We start from the raw sequence: 20607 nt of genomic DNA on the forward strand, positions 1-20607 counted from the left end.
GTGACAGGTGATCGCCGGGCCATGTGGATGAAATAGGCGAATTTACTAAGTATTTATCTAGTAATACTAGTTATGGGGGTAGTTATTAATGTGTATAATATACGCGAAAGAAACGCAATGTGCTTGATTACTACTGCTCATCCATACTTCTTTCCGGGCTTTGGATGACCCCAGCAGTACTACTTTAGTAAACCCCAGACCTGCCACCATTTATAATAGTAGTTCGTACTAGTAACTACTAGATACCATGTTCAAGTTACAGAAAGTGATAATCCCGTAAGATTCATACATATTTCTAGCTAGAGAGTGAAATTATTTGACGGTTCGTGTATGTACCTCAAGAAGCGAGTGGTAACTCAAGAGCAGATAGTATGCTATCCATGTGCAGGTGAAACCCAGAAAATTCATATTGACACGTAGCCCAAGCTCAGTTCTCGAATGTGTTCAGCTAGATGGGAATCCGGCTTTCAGGTTGTCGTAAGACGATGCTGGGTAGCTTAACTGGTTTTGACTCTGGTCCAAAGCACCGACACCACCAAACGAATTTACGACCTAGAAATATCTCAAATCAGCTTATCGAGACGGCTTCCTTGATTCGGGGGCTTTTTTACCGTGGATATCAGGCTATCAGAGCCAGTCTTGTCGCTGCTGGACTCCCACCACATTCCTCCGCCGAGACCCTTTGATTGTATATACTGCGCCTTCTTCTGAGCAACTTGCGGCGTGTCATAGCTGACCATCATTTGCTGTGACGAATCATAGCTGTAGCTTGCAACAATTGATTCAATGTAGTTTACTGTAGCGCCTGCCTGAGGGAGCGCTTTGTAATCCCAGACGCCATTCTCCCAGCTACCACTACCGACGCCATTGAAACTTCTTCCTGGTCCCGTCGTGTTCATGAAGGACCTGCCGTATAATGGCATTCCCATAACAATCTTGTTAGCACTCACACCATTGGAGGTGTAGTATGATATGGCCTGATCAGTATTAAAGGGTGTGCTTGCTGGATTGTCACTTGACGCGTAAACATTTGCATCGTGGCCAGCAATACTATCCCAGCTTCCGGAATAATCGTAAGCCATAAGGTTCCAGAAGTCCAAGTACTGATCCATATGAGATAAATCAAGTTGCTGGTAGTTGGAAGGACCTATCTTATGTTGTCAACGACGATCTCTTCTAACAAAATATAACGCGATTTCATTTCCCTTACCAGCTGGGCAAGCGACAGTTATCAGGAAATGGTAGCCGTTTGCATAGGTCGCACTGTAACTATCAAGTGCCTAGTAGACCTGATGAGTTTTTGGGACTCTGCACCTCCGTAAGGAAACTCTTGGAAAAACTCACAGAACGCAGAGCTTGCAAAGTAGCCACCATATTAGCCGCCTGGGTGCTATCCGCCGGGTATTCCCAATCGATATCCAGCCCGTCAAAGCCAAGGTTTTGGACCAGGGCCACGGCCGATGAAGCAAATTTTGCTCTTCCTGCACTAGTGCTCAAGGGACCGGCAAAATTCGAGGAGTAGGTCCAGCCACCGATTGAGAGAAGAACTTTCAACTTTCGATTTTGTTTTTTTAACAGAAACAGCTGCTTGATACAGCCATAAACGTTGTTTCCACTCTCACTCCAGGAGTCTCCAGGGTAATGTTTATCAGTGTCAGCCCAAGAATCCGTCATGAATACCTCTCCTGTATCCGAGCGCACATTGGCGAAGGCATAGAGAATATGTGTCAGGGTCTGAGCTTGAAGATCCTGAGGATTGAAGTTTCGACCATAAATAGCCTGGAGAAATTTGTTAGTTTCAGTACCCTGTTCGCCTCTAATACATTATTATTATTGCATACCCAGTTCACGAAATACGCGACGGATCGAAAGCCAGTAGCAGCATCACGAGCCTCAATTTCGGTCGTATTGTTACTCGGACGTTGAATGACAGCAGCATGTGCTGCCAACCCAAAGCATAAGTAGAAAAGATGGATAAAACGCATCTTGAATCATGAACGTGTCTCAAGACAGTAAAATTTTACCCGCGTATGCGATTACTGCAAACTTAGTCGCACTGATCGTTCAACTTGAAGTTCAAAAAAATAGTCTGGCACTGGCAAATGTGCCATGATATATATACTACGAAATCCACTTCAACCACTGCCAACTTGGAAAAGAAAACCTTCCAACCTTGGAATTGAAAGTTCAACAATGTGTGCCTAAAAAAAAGAGCGATCCAATTAGAACCCTCTTGTCAGAATAGTATAGTTTTTTGGCCCCTCTCCTGTGGTCCCGAATATGCACCTTCCGATATTCAAAAATCCGAGATCATAACTTGAAGCATCGATATGATCGCATGCAGAGTGACCTCGCCATAATCGCTGCGAAAGTTAGTTTTATGGCGGGGAATAAACTTACCATGTGGCATTTGAAATCAACAATAGCCTCCACTAATGCAAGGAGTTCAGCAGATACTATCGGGCGACGTAGTCAACGGACTTCATCGACACTGATAAAGAAAGCGCCACATTTTACAGGACGTCGATCGGATCTTTGAAATGGCATAGATATCGAATAACACGCATAATAACTAGCGCGCCACGTTGTAGGCAACCTGAAATAGGGAGGGTGATTGTTTGTCGATCGTTCCGGGATCCTTTTCTCCGGCTCGACACATGGTCGCATGGCCACGCTCAAGCGAAAGTCGGAACTTTTACGGATGGGTAACATTCTCGCCTCCATAATGATACCCGCGAGCCATTCAGATACCTCGGAGCGTATCTTGCGACTGAGATAGATGATCTGGTGTCCGGGCCTTCGGAAGCGTTGCATCGAAGGCTCCTCGGCATTCGAAGATAGTTTGAGCGGAATGTGAGATTGAATGTAACTTGAATCATAGTATCATCCGGCATCTAGGTAGGAATTGGGATTTTGAAGCATTTTTCTATAGTCGTTATTAAAAGTCAGCAGGCGCCTATGAGTGTGAGAGAGTAAAAAAACAAGAGATTTTCCTCTCCGGCTGCAGGAACATAACATCACCCGCACGATAATGAACTAAGTCGATGTAACACTAAAGCCATGCGGCCAGGGCATGTGCCGTATTATCCAGAAACGACTACCCCGGTCGTTTTCTGCGGCCAAGAAAGCGGAGGTATCATAACACGAGAGTCCATGATAAGAGGGGTAGGCAGGACTACCTTTTAAGGGTTCCCGACCTAGAAACATTTTTACGCCATAAAATAAGGAAGACCTAGTATGACAAGATAACTTGAAGCCACCATGATGCTATTTCAATTTAGCCGCTTCTACGCTTCCTAAGGAAATGTCTATATATAAGTGTGAATACTAGGAGACTGGAAAAGAGCTTTATGCCTCGATCCGAATAGGAATTAGCCCTCGTGGGATTCCAAACCGATTGGTTCACCCCGCATTCCTTAAGCTTAACCTATCTTATCATGAATGAATGAATAGGGTTTGTGAGGCGTTTCAGATAATGAACAAGTCATTGGACCATCCGCGAAAATGCCGCTTACGTCGAGTTGGAGTTGTCGGCGCATGACCAGGCGGCAGATCCTCCCGAAGAGTTGTAGCTATTCATGATGGTCACAATGGAACCATAGGTGCCAGAAACCATGAGGAATGTTCCTGACAAGATCACGAACGCACTCCAGCACACCATCATAATCCACCGAGGCGACCGTGCCTTTTTGCCGTCGCTCCAATTATCATAGAGCCACATGCAACCCATAGGCTGAAATGACATTAGGGTCCCAAGCAAAGCGCCAACCAGAGAAACAAGATTGTCGAATACTGGAATAGCGCTGGCAATAATGTATGAGATCAGGGTAACTCCAAAAGTGCAGCTGAGCCAGACCACCCAGTGAGTCACAGTATTCGCCGTTAAATGCCGTGATCCTTTTAGAAGACGGATAAATATGTATTTTCCAGGGAGCTTCAAATAGTATGTTAGCGAGTTCCAAATAGGTATATTTCTATTGATGAAGCGACGCACATGAATCACAAGCATGGTTGTGACAAGTAGACCTGGCAAGGCAAAGCCGTAGCTGATCTTTTTCAATGTTGAGCCAGCAGAGCCAAGAGCAGGCGAGGCAACGTAAGATCCGCAGTAATAATACACGACGCAACCGATGGCAAGGTAAACACCGGTGACAACAGATTGACAAACCAAGAGCGACCGAGTGTATTGACGAGGATCGCGCATTTCGGCTGCAATAGAGAAGAATGATGGAGTTCCTATTTGAACATATTTGCGTCAGTACTCAATCACAATCTCTCCAACTTCCCCTGGTCGTCAAGGATGTTTCCCTCACCTGCATAGGCAAATACCAGGGAGGAAACCGCGGTTATAGATTCGCTAAATGGAGTGCTACCCGCAATTTGGTAATCAGAAATCCAGACACCGTCCTGTGGTGCCGCCGATGGTCGGTCCTGAACACCAACAGCGATGGTCACGACAAGAACTGTAATATTTGGTCAGATGCTGACAGAGATTCAAAGGAAACAACAAACCTTACTGCCAGTAATGATGCAAACTAAACCGATCCATGCTAATGGGCCCATGCGGCCTAATGTTTGGATGCTAGACAGCATGAAGCCTACAATAGCCGCGACAGCAACAAAGACAGCAGTGCAGGTACCATGGGTTGACAGGGCATTCAGGGCAATCGATATGCTTAACATTCCGGATCCAGCAACAAACACCCAGTCTGGTGGGAGAGTCAGAATAAGGTCGGACTTTAAGGGTTACGATCATATACTCACAAAGACAGAAGGCCGAACCAAAAAATGCCTTTCCAATTCGGCCAAACATCAACCCTCCAGCATCATCGATACCGTAAACATCACGGTGTCGTAGCTTGAAGACACCCACCATATAGTCTGACCATGTTGTAATACAGGCAATGGTACATAATATAACAACCCCTGGAACAATACCTAGGGTGTCGAATGCCACTGGAATCGAGAGAACCCCGAGGCCAATCTGACTTTTCATCATCAGAGCGGCAGATCCTAACCATCCGACCTGTAGAATGATTAGTTCTCTAGCAGAAACCTCTTTCAGGGTTTACACACATTGCGGTAATTGGGGCCCCCTTCGGTGATTTCACCGAAGACAGCATCATGAGCATATGTTTGGTCCTCGAATATCTGTCCTGTTTGAGAGGGGACAGGACTAAGGGAATCATCTTGTTTCTTCTCGGGCATTTTCAGACATTGAGTGCACTTTTTTTAAATAATGTGGAAAGTGAGCGAAATTCGGGGTCCTGTGGGCCTTTTTAAAGTGCTCTAAACATCGAATACGTAGCTTCGGGTAGCAGGCCGGTACGCTGTTATCGAGATGACTTCAAGTGGTAAGTATCACCCAGGGCGCTGAATTAAAGCCGAGATGAGATCACCAGTAAGCAGGCTATGTTCATTCAATGGCCTGCCCCAATGACGACAACTTGCAAACTTGTAGAATTTGAATCTACAGTTCATGTCATCGGTAGAGTCCGGGCAGTGACGCACTGCTTGCGGGATTTTCTGTGTACCCCGGCCCGAAATGCGGGAGATAATCCATAAAATGGGGTAAACTCGCAGAACCACTCGTCGAACTGCCAGTTAGCCTCTAGCTACCCAGGCGTGGCCTGACATAGTGCACCATGGCGTGGGTCCCGTCCCGGGGCCTAAACTGGGTTGTCGGGCCCCTTCCCGAGACCGACTACCCCGAACATTCCCTTATCCTTCTTCCGAAGGCAATAATGTTCTTTGAAGTATCGTATATCAAATAAATGAACGAGAATTTTAAATTTCGAGTAGCCTTTGATAAAAGTTAGAACTGTACCTTGAATTTTAAGCAATCGACAAACTGGCCAATTTATACCTCCGTGGGATCCTGAGTCCCCTTTGTAGACAGTTTTGTGGGGCTATGCATGATAAGAATGCTTTCTCTCTGGGAGGTTATTCATCGGATCCGGACCAATTTCCGGTGATATAATCTTGGGCATGTGGTCATCCATATTTCTGACAACAACAAAAGCACTCCCTAGAAATGGAATATGCTAGTGTTTCCCGCGGGCAACAGCTGATGATTTTTCTATAAAATCTTTGAAACCGGGCAAGGATTGTGTAAACTTATAGAGCGTTTACAGCTTCCACAGTGTGTCAAGCTACGGCAATGCTTCCGATGGTGCATACTATTTACCCAGTCTAGAATCAAAAAAAAGCACGGACTTCCAAGATAGACAGAATGCATTGCGGTATTTTCTCTTGTAGGCTGGTCCAACGCAAAAATACCGAGTGGGGTGATTCGTGGCCTTCCAAGATTCTCTACATTGTCATTGCCTCTCTGGTCCATTTTGAAATGGATGATAATTTAAAACACTTGGTAAGCTTCCAAGGAAAAGTATAATGAAAGCAGATGCTGCCTCAAGATCTTCTTTCCGACGTTCATTAATGGTATTCATTTTGCAGCCTTCCCAGTTCTCTCAGCTTTTAGAATAATTTCCAATGTCACCATAAACGCATTGATGAGCGACAGGTTCTAGTGGTTACACTAGATAAATTTACAAGAAATCTGAGAATGCAGGGCAATCTCCTTTAGTTGCCAGTAGACTCAGTGTTTGAATTCAAATAACCATGCTGGATTTAGTCACTGCGTTGCATAAGAGAAAGAAACTGCTTTCCGATCCCGAACTTAAAGGCCTTACAGTCGCCTTAGAATGAGTCGAATGGGTTGAAAAATGTATGCGATTGTATTAAGCGGGATATGGGAGTACTAACTAGTGAGAGCTTCCAATGACGAGCTATTTCCTCGCGGTTAGGAAACATTCATCAATTTAAATGCGATAAAAATCAATGCGCCTACTAATGTAAAGACTACTTGTCTTTATAAGAAACTTGATCCACCTCGAAAATCTCGGGATCCATAATTCCATCAGCTGTTGCACAATTATATTATCCCCACCCTCTTGAACCATTTTACCTTGCTCCTATTGCCAGTGTGGGCACCTGGGGAACATTTAGAGAAATATCCACGAAATTAATATTCAATTTTAACAAGGAATGAAGAAGTTTATCCAGAGCCAAAGTCGAAAATGTATTTGTGCATCTCACTCAGGATCCGCGATTTTAAGAGTTGCTTTGCCCTTATTTTGCCCACTCAACATGGCGATGAATGCTTCAGGGCCATTCTCGATTCCGACAGTAATATCCTCCCTTGTCTTAATGCTTCCGTCTACCAGCCACTATAAGAATTCCTTTTAGCTGCGGTAAATTATCGGTTTAGAATCAATCTTAAGACTTACCGCTGATACCTTCTCATCTCGTTCTTTCGAGTATTTGGGTCCCATGTTTGGATCTCCTTGGATGAACCCCTGCATCTTGATGCGCTTCGAGATGACATGGAAAAGATTCTTGATTCCGTATCTCGCTTCCGGGGCTAGATTGTATTGAGATACCATGCCGCAAGCAACTGAGAATGTCAGTACCGAGCTCACGCGAAATTCATGTCACTTCTGCGACGGGTTCTAATCAAGCATACCAATTCTTCCAAAGAAGTTCATCGCATCTAGGGCAGCCTCCAACTGCTCACCTCCGACATTTTCATAGTAAATATCGACACCGTCTGGCGCTAGCCTTGCCAGCGCATTGGCTGACTTCTCCTTCTTGTAATTGAACCCGCCATCAAAGCCAAGCTCCTCGGTAATAAACTTTAGTTTTTCATCATTTCCAACGCTACCAATCACTCGAAGGCCCTCCTGTTTGGCAAGCTGGCCGACAACCTGTCCCACCGCACCTGCAGCAGAAGAAACAAAAATCGTCTCACCCTTTTTAGGGGCACCGATTTCATACAGGCTGGCATAGGCAGTGATACCGGGCATCCCCAGTATACCCACAAAATTCGAGAGCGGGAGATTGTACTTGTTATCAATCTTGTATGTCTGATTCGTATCCAAGTCTTCTCTTGTCGCAGTGGTATACTCCTCCACAGCCAAGCGACTGAACACCAGATCTCCTGCCTGATACTTGGGATGGTCCGACTTGATCACTTGTACGAGGCAGTAGGCCGTGACAGGCTCTCCAAGTGCGTAAGGCTGGTTGTAAGATTTGACGCTAGGGTCACGCATTTGGCCCCGCATGTAGGGGTCGAGGCTGACATATAGCTGGCGTACTGTTGCTCCTCCAGCTGGAGGCTGTCGATCTAGATCGAATGATCGTTCTTTCACGACTAGGTCTTGCCCTGGAACAGGTAGGCCTGTGGGCACCTTGTTATAGATTAAAGCTTTGTTGGCTCTGGACATCTTGAAAGTACGAGCTTCGAGTAATGACGGTCACTATCTGGGTCGGAGTCTGCTGAAATATTTTCAATCACAAGCTCGCAGATTCAAGGGCCCTTTATAGAAATGGGACAGTGGGGTTTAAAGCAGGGACCGTGAGTTATAAAGCCGGGGCGCAGTGCTGAAGTGAGGGGTCGATTAGAAATACAGAGAGTGGCTGGTGGGGCTATAAACCAAACACATTGAAGCTAGCCTCGATCTTCACTATCACAGCTGGCCATGTTCCTTAAAATGCCTCGGCTGCAAAGTTCGCTATCTACCATACCCTCTCTCACTTTTTGGTTGGTGGATGCTGTATCTCGTGGCATGCACATCCTAGATAACTTGCAGTGCAACGTCCAAACTGCCCATAACAACCATTCCCATCGCATGGACCGACTTCAATACAACCGTATCCGCATGGGCAGCCGGCATAGTATCCCTGATTTATTATTTGAGTAAATCCCCGCAAAATTGCATCTTAACAGATACAAAGAGGAGCCCACCGATGTGCAGACGAGAGTCGCTGGGTTGCCATTGCAGTCATTGTCATAGCAGTTATCAATACCGACACAATTATCAGCTGCATCTGGCACTAGGCTAACTGCTATAGAAGAAAGAACCGCAAGGTTGAGACACCAAAAGGACTTCATCTTGTGAACTATTCTTGACTTCGCTCAAAGGGTTCCGGATCCCTTTTTGATCTAGATCTGACTGCCTTAGCACAGCTGTGTAGGCAATTAAACACCGAAAATGTCACTGACACAAGAGGGCTTTTATAAGATTTCCGGGGCTCGTGGTGTTCGAAACTCAAACCTTGAGCCGTCAAATAAGAAAGGAGCACATCACACCCATCTTCTTGGCCTTGCTGTTATATTTGTACACCCACAAGCAAGTATTAACTTTTGTGTACAAAATTTTAGTTTTTCTATACTAAATCTGACCTAATAAAGCTTGCTCTCCCAGTCAAAAGGGATCTGATTCGTCTTTACTATCTCCACATAGATGTATATGTAGGGTTTGGGTTCAGTATGAAAAGCTGTGAATCGAATATCAACTTGACTCGTTTTCTTGTAATACAAAAGTTGAAAACCACTTATCTTTTGTGTGCCCCCAGAGGGCTATATCTTTGCTTTCATGACGTGGTCCCGATTGGGTTCTTACTACTAAGATGTTGGGTTGCTGGATTTTGGTCCCACTCATTGAAGTGCCTTCCAAGGTTTGGAGATAGCAAATCTTCTTATCTTAAGACTGTAGACTATTTTCCCGAACATTCACTTCATTAAAATAAGACTACGGAAATTTATAATCTAGACGAACGAACTAAAATATGAGGATAATCAAAGTATACATTAGTATCAATAAACAAGATAAAAACTGAAAGTTAACCAAATTATTTTCAAACGCTCGATGATGACTGCAGTGAATATGTGGGTATCACAAGTGTAGAAGGCTCAACTCAATCAGCGCTACCAACAAAGCAAAGAGAAGTAAAAATGAAAATCAAAATCAAAATCAAAGCAAAGAAAAGCAAATTTGTTAAGGCCATGCATATATTCATTTAGAAGAGGCCCGGAAGGAAAGATTGATCTCGTAAGATACGACAGACATGTATCTCACGCACGAACACTTCTTGGGCCGATTGTGTCCGAATACTCGGGAGGAGCCAAGTTCACGTCAATGACGGTTTCATTCATATTTGGGGCCACAGAACGAGGAGAGAAGAACTCATCCAGTTCCGCCTGAGTCACAACCACGCCCAGCTCAGATTTGATGGAGCCGCCATTCTTGGACTCGGTTGTAATTTGAATCGGGATACGGAGGGAGATTGTCGGGGTGAGGACGTTTGTACCTGGGGTATGATAGGAGAGGGAGAGATCCAAGGAGTAAGTGCGGGACATGAGACATGAGTGAAAAGTCGGGACGAAGGTCTTCGATTTTGGAAGATTGACTGGGATAACCAGTGACGCGGTATAGTATGTGCCGCCAGTAAATTCGGTAGATGGCCCGGTAGAGGATTCGGAGCAAGTGGACACTGTCGAGTCACGACGCTCGTAGCCAGCTGTTGAATGTTTCTGCCACTTTGCAGATCCGACACACATGGTAGAAAGCGGAATGGACTCGCTGAATAGACCTTGCCCAACCTGTGAGAATGGCATATTGTCTGATTGGAAGGGATAATCCTCCCAGGGGCTTGCACTGTAGAACGTGCTGGCTTTGAGTTTACTAGTCAATGATCCCAGCTTAGGTGGTTGCTCATTTCCCACAGGGTCAAATCGCAAATTAATAGTGGCGACGGTGTTGACAGTGTCGCGCGTCTCACAGCTGTGGGGGAGAAGACGAATCGCCTTTGGCTGTGTGGAAGAAGCAACCATACGGCCCAGCCTGCCTCGTAAAAACCCCCGCTTCACACTCTTCTCTTTCCGGGTGCAGTAGTAAGGGTGGTCGGCGACCTCGATGGGTGGCTCTTCCTCCACCGTTGGGATGATGCGAACCTTTTTGGCAAAGTTGGCCAAGGCCTTCACCTGGCGTTGGTCTGCAGATGCTCTCTTGAGCACACCCGCGCGGATTATATAGGAGATGACACTCATGTCAGGAGCCATATCATCAAGCAAGGTCTTTCCATTTCCAGCGAGCATTGGGTCTCCCAATGTCGGTGGCACCATGGTGTGCGATCGATGAATGGCGTTGTTTACGCGCCTGTGGGTGCAAACTTGCGGCAGCAATTGTTCCGGGATAATGAATTGGAAGGGGAAGGTATATTTGCGACCAGGTTCAAAAACTCGTGGGGCTGGATATTCGGTATCTTCGATAGGCTGTCGAAGTTTCAGAAACATGTGCTGGGAGCCGGTTCGACCAGGGCAGGCGGCCCGTTCGACTGTAGTTCGTGATGAACCTATATCGGAATGAGTGGCTGGCGCATTTAGGTGGATTGATTTATTTCAATATAACCTACCTTGAAAGGCAATTTCTACTTCATCAAAACGAGTTTCATGCTCCACGGTAATAGTGACAGTCCCCTCAATGTGGTCGCCAGTCGTATACGAGCTCACAAGACCAGGTGTCTGGCCAACAAGGTCGATTTCGATTTTTGGCTGCGAACGCCGGGTGAAGACATCAAATGTCTCCGAGCCCCGGCTAATAATCGAAGTCGCGACCATAGTGAGTGAGAATTATTCTTGGTGCAAATAGCAGTCGAGACTTGAGAGTCGAGAGTTGAGAGGGGAAGAAGGAAAGGGAAAGAGGGGAGAAGAGGAAAGTGAGCACACAAGACCCTGGACCCTTGTCAGGTATGTGCAGGTGGATGTTTTTGAGTTTGGGGAGAATTAAATAAACCCCCAGGCTTTCTCTGCTTTATTTTAAACCAGACTGCTAGGGGAGAAAAGAAAAAAAAAGTATTGTAGTTATGTAGAAAGTGGAGCCGTGGACCGTGAACAACCGCGAAGTGTATGTGGTACCCCATAACGGAGTGGAGGGGCCTCCGTTTTATAGAAAAGGAAAATGCAGCAGATGATGATGATCCTTGAGAGATCATGTTTACAAATCCATCTCACAATCTCTCGATGCCATGTTTGTGAGTCATCGACTTTGTAAATCGATTGAAGACGGGTGACGTTGACACACGTGTGAACCAGCAACTGAATTACATCCAAAGGAAAGCCGAAAGCTAGCAGTAAGCCAATGCCAATCCATACGAGCAAAGGCGTCCGGGGAGGGGGAATGGAGAAGGTGATTGGATGATTGGTGGGCTGAGCCCTTCCTTCGGTCCATGCTCGCGCCCTTGGATTGACATTCCGTTTGGCGTCAAAGGACCCAAAGGACCTTGCCGACGCCCTTGTCGAGCAGATCGGAGCCAATAAGATAATTTGCAACACGATTCTCTCCATTCCGATTGATTCGTAGATAGGGTCCCCTACCCATCTTGACCCTCCCCCTGTTGTATGGGCTTGTGAAACCTCATTGCGATGCCGGAGCATCAAAATTCGAGGCAAGAGTACGAGTATCAAGCTCAGCAAGACCAGTGGGTCGAACCAGGCTGGAACAGTCGGTGGACCACGCCTTATGCCGACAAGCACGCCCTTCGAGGATCCACTTTGAGGAGGAAACAACCGTGGTGGCCCACTCACGAGTCCCCGATCGGAGCTGCTCAGACCCTCAGACGTCGTGTTGCTCGAAAGTAGCCAATCATGGCCGCGCGGGGGTGAACCGTCCTGCTGACAATTGTTGGGGAATTTCAAAGCAAATCTGAGTTTCCAGTGTTCGCAAAATTGAAGGCCACCTCACAAAAATGAAGTCAGGCGTTGATTTCTCGATCCAGGGAAAATGACACCATCGAAAGACCCATTTCCCGAGGAGAAAGAAGGGCGACGACGGTAGCCGGCCTGTTGTCTCTCGGGAGGCTCCAGATATTTCCGACCTTAGCCGAGCACATTGCATGCCGAGTGGATATTCCTGCCGGTTTTGCAGCGGGTTCAGGGGAGAAAAAATCGTTTATGCTGCAGTCGTGCGGGTTTCGGTCCAAGCTATCGGTCTGCTGCAGTCGGTGTGTTGCGTTGTCGGTGCTGGAAAGTTATGGGAAGCCGCTGAGGATATCCGAACCGCATCAGGTGATCGCGATACATACAGTAAGGGCTCTAACTATGACTTGACTAAAGTAGACATGACTCGAGTCTTCCTTTATAAGTAGGATATGATTTCAATAAACAGTATTAATTCACTCTCATTGTTTGTTTTACTGTATAAATTAAAGGTTTACAGGTTGTTCCGACTGATAAATTACGGCTTATATCCGTGGTGCAATGCAGATAAAACCGTACTCAAAGAGCGTCGAAGCGTGTTGCCACACTTTTTCTTGTCTCATACAAGCCGCACCTGAAAGTAACGGGCTGCATCCAGCTCAAGATTAGCCGAGTAAAAGCGGCAGACCGAGCGAGGCAAGAGACGACATCCACTTGGGGAAGTCTAAGGGAAGGAAGGGGAAGGGAGAAAGGGGACAGAATGGAATCAAGTGAAAATAAGGCGGATCAAAGCCGCCTTTGGATATCGATTAGCAGGTACCTAGGTATCTGAAGCCCAGAGAGCACCAACGCCAGCTAAAGACGCCAGCCTTGCCCCATGTTATTAATATGCCACCCTTGTCCGCATGTCCGAGATCTTTCGCTCGATCTCGCGGACAGAGCGATCGAGTTCCCCCGCAATCATCATCTTCGTGTCGTTAGGTAGGAGGAAATACATTTCGCACAAATCACCATCGATGACCCCCTTTACAGGGGCATAGTATCCACGGTAGATGAGATGGTCCCGTCCCGCCAGGGGAGGGTGCTGGGCTGCCAGCTGCATTTCCAAACTCTGGAAAAAGTCCACATCCTCGCGGCTAGCAAATGGGACGAACATGCCGACGGTTCCCTGCAAACCGGTCCAGACGACGATGTCACGTCCACCTGCAACGAGCTGCGCCTTGTGCAGGCTGGTGGGGATATCTTGGGTATAGTAGTGAACCATCAGTTCAAGACGGTTGGGGGTACCTTGTAGGTAGCCTCGCTCGTGGACAAGGTGGGCACCAGAGCCTTCTTCGTCGGCCTGCTCGGAAACCTTTCCAGGGCATCGCATCATCCACAGGTTACCAAACTTGTCACCGCCTGCGACGGTTTCATAGTCAACCATGGCCGTAGAGGTTGTCCAACGAGCGATGGAGTCATCCACGAAGGGGATGAGAACATTCTCCTGGAACTTGTATACGACGAAGGTAACACTTTCGCGAACATCACTGACCACAATTCGGCTTCCTTGCGTCTGAAGACCCACGATCGTCTTGGGGACAACGGGGGCCTGGCACTTTCGGAGAAGTTGCTTCATACCCAGATCGTAGAGGCGCAATGTGGAGCCAATGCCTGCTAGAAGACGACCTTGGAATCCAAGCAGAGCAAGAGGTGGCTCTTCCACCTTGGTCTTATGGATGAACTCCAGCTCGCGACCGTCCTCCTGGAACCGGTAAATATGGATGAAGCCGCCACCAGATGAGGGTGGGCTGACGGACATATCCTTCGAAGTGCCCACAACTAGGAATGTCTCATCGTCTTGGCTTGAGAAAGGCACAGCGGCAACACTGACAGCGGCTTCATTGTCTTCGAAGTCCAGTGTGAAGACGACGGACTTGGTAGAAACGGGATCAATAATTTGAACGCAAGAAGCCCAGTGGCCAGTTCCACGAGGGTAACCAAACTCCTCCGGTGGCAGAATGGCAGCTTCCCCATTACGGCTCTCCGAATCTTGGATGAGACTTTGTCGTGTAGCTGGTGAAAGGACACCATTATCAGACTCGATGACGTAGAAGAGCGGCTGGTCGGGATGTTTGACGAAGCGGCGGGGTGTGTAAGCGAGGGGGATAGACTCCTGGAGCATGTTGTTATCCAGTTTCTCGATCGAGAAGATCCTGCACGTTCGTCAGCGATGATACGCAACCAAAATGAAATAAATGCAATGCGGGTGAAGGTGAGGTTGATCTCAGTAGGAACAATTGGAATATAAATAAAAAGGTTCTTCGACATGGAAATTCAGGTCCCATGTTTCATCATATGATCAAGTGAAGAAGGAAATGACGGGGAGAAAAAGAAGAAAAAGACAAGATGATGGTTAAAACGTACCGGAGATTACGGCCCTGGATACCGATCATGCCTTCTACGCATTGCTCACTGGAAAAGTTCCAGCCCCATTCCAGGCCAACATAATCCAGGGGAGTGAGCATGAAGCTCTTGGTTTGGATGTCTGAATAACCAAGCCAGGGGCGGGAGCTCAGGGCTAGAACAGCAGTTTGTCCCTTCACCGAGACTTGGGAAAGCTTGACGGGCTTGGCGCCTAGGAAGCGCGTACGGGTATCGGAAAGCTCTCCAGTAACCTCGTCGAGGACGGTGCGTAGGTAGACGCCGGAGTAAAGACCGATGTGGAGATACAAGGTGGTACCTCCCGAGCTCGAATCGGCCATGGCCATGATACTGAGGGCGGATGGTGCGGACGTCAAAGCCTGAACGGACTTGTTTTCTAATGTAGAATCTGGGTCCAGGCTGAGGATACGCACTGTAGAGTCGTCGCAGCCAACAGCCAGGAACGAACTTCGCATCCTGCCTTCGGGAACTTGCCCAAGGCTGAGACAGGTGACAGTGCCAGACATTTGCCGCCTTTCATCATATTCGGCCAAGGTACCATCGGTATCCATTTCGAAGTAGACGATCTCGCCGGAGCTGAGGGCGACTGCGACTTGGCGCTCATTGGTGGCGGCAGCCACAATGGACCGATGCTGAGGAGCAGGCCATTCATTGACGCGGCCACCTGCGAGAAGATGACGAATACCGCGAGGATGAACTTGGATGAGCGAATCCTCGCCCAGTTGCTGCACAGCCAGAGTCGGCGCAGTGGAAAGAAAACCCGTGTCTGTAACCTCTTCAACGACCTCGCCAATGCCCAGAACCAGAGTCCCGTTGGCAAAGGAGAGAACAATGTAAGCATCGTATTCATCGGAACGCGTCAGTTTAGTAGTCCAGACGGCCGATGGGACTGTTCGAAGTTCGGACTCAACAATTTCAGAAACCTCTAGTCCGTGCTTGAGAGTTCGGAAAGTGCTGCGAGCCCCAGTGCCGCCCACCGAGTAGATTTGTGGAGCATCATCTTCGGTAAGATTGGCAATCTTACTGTCAATCAACGGGTTGAGGGAGTTGATGGTTTCCATCAGGTTGAGATTCTCGTAAGTCCGGGGTTGGAAGAAAATCGGATCATAGGGAACAGATGGATCGGCGGAATAATCATCGCTAGAGAATTCGGTTTCCTCATCATCATCACCAAGTTTTTCAAATTGGTAGAAATGATGGTTACCAGCCTCGCTGGCCACATAAAGGAAACCGCTCTTAAGAATGAGCAGGTTTGAAGCAACGGGGACGGTATCAAAGTATTTGATCTTCAATCTTTGCACTTCCCCAGTCAATTGACCATTCTCATCCTCAACCATTTCAAGGTTCAACTTGAACATGTCTCCGTCATCGGTTTGGAGCAGAAAGAAGAAAGCTCCCCTCATTTTGTGCATAACTCCAGAGACGATGGTGCGTTTTCGCTCGGGATTTTCGGTTGGACCCCTGCGGCGTGGGATGGGCACTCGGAAAGCATCTTGGTTGGAATGACGATAGGTGACACTATCTTCAGCGCACACCAGCACTCCGCTTGGGCCGTCCGCGCCACCGGGGACCTGGAAAAGCATGTTCGCGGTGCGATCGACGGGATCGGACCACTTGCGGACGACATGATTCAATCCAAGATCCAGCTCGTAGTAAACGAGGACCTTTTCAATCTCCTCATAAGCCAGGCCAGTGGGATCTTGGTCGGCTTCAGAGTAATCAACTTCCAAGGCAGCGAAGACGGGGTTTTCATAGCCCACATCCAAGGAGATCATGGCGAAAACGAGCGTTTGCGGCTTGTGGGCCTCGAGAGGAGAGGAAATTGTAAGTTCCGCTTGGGAGTTACGGTTCAGAACATAGACCAGCTTGTTCTTCTCCACAGAAGCGATCAGACATGCACGTCCCTTGGGATCCACGGCAAGATATTGACCCGGGACAACCCGCCGAACGCCGGACTTTCCAAATGTTTCCAAGTGGATGCGGTTAAAACGGTTCTGAGAAGGAACATATTCAATGATTGTGATACGCCCGGAGTCGGAGCCGATGATAATGTAATCTGAATGAAGATATACTCAGCACAGTTCGCACAAAGATGATTTGCAGCGTCAACGTTGCTGGCCGGGGGGCAGGTCCGCTTCAACCCTTCAAGGGGTCGGCTCGGAAAACCAGGACCGTGCTACCCGGGAAGCTTGAAGAATCACTAAGTTGAACTCGTAAATGCAAACATGGGCTAATTGCAAGACATACCTTTATTGCTTCCAGCTAACCGAAAGGCTGCCAATGAGCGAATAATGCCGAAGACATCTTGTGAAAAGATCGGGGTGACTTTTCCCTGGCTCGGGTCGGGACGGTGGATTGTCAGCTTCGAGCCGGAGGCAGTGACGATCTGCTGTTCCTTGGTGCCCGAAAATTGACCCAGAATGGCCTGAGTGATTGCAGTTGGAGGCTGAATCGTCAGAGAGTACATGAACATATGCGAAGTGGTGGCCATGGTGGGCAAAAGCTAAGCTCGCAAAGCTTGCAAAACTCGCGAGCTTTCACGAAGGTCGAAAAGAAAAAATGGAGTATGCGCAATGGCAATTGCAATTGCAGTCAAAATTATGCAACAGGTCACATCAATCCCATCGCTGCTGGGGTCTAATGAAAGAAAGACACCCCAGAGGTTGGCAAAATGCGTGACGGGTTTGAGGATGGGTTTGAGGTTGGGGGGGGGGGAAGAAAAGAGGAAGCAAAATGTGCTGGTGGGACTGGGAAAGCTCAAGTGGTGGCCCGTGTGGCCCGTGATCTCTATTCACGTGATATGGAAAGCGGTCGAATTACGTCGGCAACCAACAGCGTTGAGTAGCTCCGTCCAACTGCCAACTGCTTTCAACAATCCAACCACCTCTGAACTTCCTTTTTTAGTCTCCTGGGAAATTGCCATCCGCCTTCATACACCTGTTCGCATCGCATCTTTCTATTCACTTTCACTGTCCACGCCCTAGAGGCGATCAGTCGCAACCCCCCCTCTCTGTCATCTCAACCCTCTTCAATCACCCCCACACTTCTCTTCCGACAACTCAATTCACCATGGCCGACGACGCTGGTACCGCCGGAGAGGCTCCCATTACCTTCATCGTCAAGACCTCAACAGATAAGAAATACACGATGACCCTTCCGCTGTCCACTCTGGTTTCAGACTTGAAGCAGAAACTCGAAACAGCCGAGCCAGACAAGTCTGACAAATCCGATGACTCCAAGAGCATCCCGGCCGATCGTCAACGTCTGATTTACTCCGGCCGGATCTTGAAGGATAACGAGACTCTAGAATCTTACAAGATTAAGGATGGACACACTATTCACCTGGTTGGCAATGCCAACAGCAACCAGCGTGCAAATGCTGGAGCTACATCTACTTCCGGGGCAGCCTCTGCTACGGGAACTCCGACTCCTCCTGCCGCTGCCGGTGTTCCTACAAACTTGGCCGCCGGTACAGGTAACAACCCCCTCGCCGGGCTGACTGGAGCTCGATATGCCGGGTTTGCCCAGCTTCCCGGGGCTGGTCTCTTTGGCCCTGACGGTGGGGTAAGTAGACTATACTTCTTGGTTGGCTCATAAAGTACCCTTATGAGACATCCACCAATTCCAGGTTTGCTGACGTGATGCATCTTATCTAGATGGGACCTCCCCCCCGACAGTGAAACTATGCTGAACATGCTCGAAAACCCTCAATTTCAGTCTACTCTCAACGAGGCCCTCCAGAACCCCGCGATGATCGACATGATGATCCAACAGAACCCCATGCTCCGCGATATCGGACCTGGGGCGCGCCAGATTTTCCAAAGTCCCGAGTTCCGCCGTATGCTGACGGATCCCCAACAAATCCGTCAGATGATGCAGATGCAGCGGATGATGGGCGATATGGGAGGTGGGGGCGCCGGCGCCGGCGCCTTCCCCGCTCCCGGCGTGACGAACACAACCGCTGGCGAGAACCAAAATCAACAGCAAAATCCCGCAGCCAATCCGTTTGCACAGAACCCTGCTGGAAACCCTTTCGCCGCACTCTTCGGCGGCAACGCGAACCCATTCGCCAACCCCCCTCGCACAGCCGTCGGTCAATACTGATCCTGCGAACACCCAGAATCAGGGCGACCAGTCCACAGATCGGGGCACTACTGGAGAAGGACAAACTCCTGAGGCTGCTCAGAACCCATTCGCTTCTTTGTTCAACCCGGCCATGTTTGGTGGTGCCGGACTGGGTGGACAGGGCGGCGGCATGAACCCGTTCATGAACCGTGACCCAGCCATGATGGCTCAGTTGCTTCAGGGGTTGGGAAACGGAAATACAGAGGGCGGTGGTGCCGGCGCGAATGCGTGGGCAAATATGCTTGGCCTTGGAGGTGCTGGCGCGTCACAACAGCCCCCTGACAACCGTCCCCCAGAGGAGCGGTATGCCGAGCAACTTCGTCAATTGAACGACATGGGCTTCTTTGAGTTTGAACGCAACATTGAAGCATTGCGACGATCGGGTGGCAGTGTACAAGGGGCAATTGAGCACCTCCTGAACACCTCGTCATGAAGCTTCCATGGGTTCATTCTATTGACATGTTTGTGTTGGATGAATCTGCTCGTTTTCCCGATGTATTTCATGGTCCTTGATTCGATGATAACGATTTGGCCGCACGTTGATGATTTCCCTGCCTCCTTTCTTTCACATTTTTTACCTCTGTTTATCTCTGGATGTGGAATTTCTCTTTCTGCCTGAATGGCTCTGGTACACTAGCGTTTTGTTTATCGCCAATGTCATCTTCAATTGAATTTCACAGCTGGACGATTTGCTTTGCTCGTGGATCATGGTACACTAACTCTAGGGCTTGTATAAGCCTATGTATAATAGTAGAGTAGTAGTGCTCCACTGCCGATATGAATCTTGGAATAGAAGTAATTTCCAGGGCTTCAAGTTTCAAGTTGATTCCACGTAAAGTAGGTATTAGGGATCAGGTCTGAAGGTTCAAGTTCCAAATCGTGTCTGCCCAGGTGGTTGGAATATATATTGCTGTACGTGACCTGGACATCTGGGCTACCTACTAACTAACTAGGTACTACCTAGGTAGTATAGGCTACCACCACATGGACCACGATTCAAGTTACTACTTTCATTATAGTGCGAACCACCTAAGTAGGTACTACATAGTGCGATGATCATTCAAGCTGTGATATACTAAAAGATTCCACTATTTTCATAGTACTACTACTAGTAGTAGACCCCACGCTGCTGTGTGCCCGGAATGTCACGCTCCACCAGGCTCCACGCAAGGGCCGTTAGTCAGCCTTTATTTGCTTTGAACACGCTGGAATCTCTTGAACTTTGATTTCACCCCCCAAAACTTGAACTTGAATCGCTTTTCACTCCCCTGTCGGCATTCATTGCCAATTACATTCGTTTCCCATCCGCACCGGGCCATTGACCCGCTGTGGCAATCTCACCTATCTCTCTGGGCTGATTCGTGCATTCAAGCTACCACTATCAAGTCATCCGCCAAGCATCATCTCATTAGCGTGCATCCCCCTCTCCACCCTTGGCTGACCCCGTATTCGATTTGTCTTGTATAAATCCCCTTTCGACAGAGATATCGAACCGGAATATCTTTCAAAGTTGAAGATCA

At 48.1% G+C, this 20607-nt stretch overlaps 6 protein-coding genes across 6 annotated transcripts; 1 reads left to right on the top strand and 5 right to left on the bottom strand.

The window, feature by feature from the left end:
• Positions 1–444: 444 nt before the first annotated feature.
• Positions 445–1985, bottom strand: N7481_010027 (glycoside hydrolase family 18 protein; the record flags this gene model as incomplete). The annotated part of the gene is made up of 5 exons (XM_057269246.1): positions 445–552; positions 612–1147; positions 1211–1280; positions 1345–1779; positions 1842–1985. The coding sequence occupies 5 exons, from the start codon at positions 1983–1985 to the stop codon at positions 445–447; spliced, it is 1293 nt and encodes a 430-aa protein (XP_057119923.1).
• A 1526-nt stretch (positions 1986–3511) lies between these two features.
• N7481_010028 (amino acid transporter) lies at positions 3512–5208 on the bottom strand (the record flags this gene model as incomplete). Its single annotated transcript, XM_057269247.1, has 6 exons — positions 3512–3934; positions 3995–4236; positions 4314–4463; positions 4518–4709; positions 4765–5026; positions 5077–5208. The coding sequence occupies 6 exons, from the start codon at positions 5206–5208 to the stop codon at positions 3512–3514; spliced, it is 1401 nt and encodes a 466-aa protein (XP_057119924.1).
• A 1886-nt stretch (positions 5209–7094) lies between these two features.
• N7481_010029 (MDR family NADP-dependent oxidoreductase) lies at positions 7095–8285 on the bottom strand (the record flags this gene model as incomplete). The annotated part of the gene is made up of 3 exons (XM_057269248.1): positions 7095–7229; positions 7290–7456; positions 7526–8285. The coding sequence occupies 3 exons, from the start codon at positions 8283–8285 to the stop codon at positions 7095–7097; spliced, it is 1062 nt and encodes a 353-aa protein (XP_057119925.1).
• A 1631-nt stretch (positions 8286–9916) lies between these two features.
• On the bottom strand, positions 9917–11461 carry N7481_010030 (arrestin (or S-antigen), N-terminal domain protein; the record flags this gene model as incomplete). Its single annotated transcript, XM_057269249.1, has 2 exons — positions 9917–11196; positions 11257–11461. 2 exons carry the CDS (start codon positions 11459–11461, stop codon positions 9917–9919), a joined length of 1485 nt encoding a protein of 494 aa, XP_057119926.1.
• A 1960-nt stretch (positions 11462–13421) lies between these two features.
• N7481_010031 (DDB1/RSE1 family protein) lies at positions 13422–17453 on the bottom strand (the record flags this gene model as incomplete). Its single annotated transcript, XM_057269250.1, has 3 exons — positions 13422–14733; positions 14945–17018; positions 17210–17453. The coding sequence occupies 3 exons, from the start codon at positions 17451–17453 to the stop codon at positions 13422–13424; spliced, it is 3630 nt and encodes a 1209-aa protein (XP_057119927.1).
• Positions 17454–18031: 578 nt separating this feature from the next.
• N7481_010032 (ubiquitin domain-containing protein DSK2) lies at positions 18032–19520 on the top strand (the record flags this gene model as incomplete). Its single annotated transcript, XM_057269251.1, has 3 exons — positions 18032–18526; positions 18680–19051; positions 19083–19520. The coding sequence occupies 3 exons, from the start codon at positions 18032–18034 to the stop codon at positions 19518–19520; spliced, it is 1305 nt and encodes a 434-aa protein (XP_057119928.1).
• Positions 19521–20607: the final 1087 nt, after the last annotated feature.

Source organism: Penicillium waksmanii (genome assembly GCF_028829765.1).
Source record: "Penicillium waksmanii strain IBT 27052 chromosome Unknown utg000008l:1.0-5622682.0:1.0-5626561.0, whole genome shotgun sequence".
NCBI lineage: Eukaryota > Fungi > Ascomycota > Eurotiomycetes > Eurotiales > Aspergillaceae > Penicillium > Penicillium waksmanii.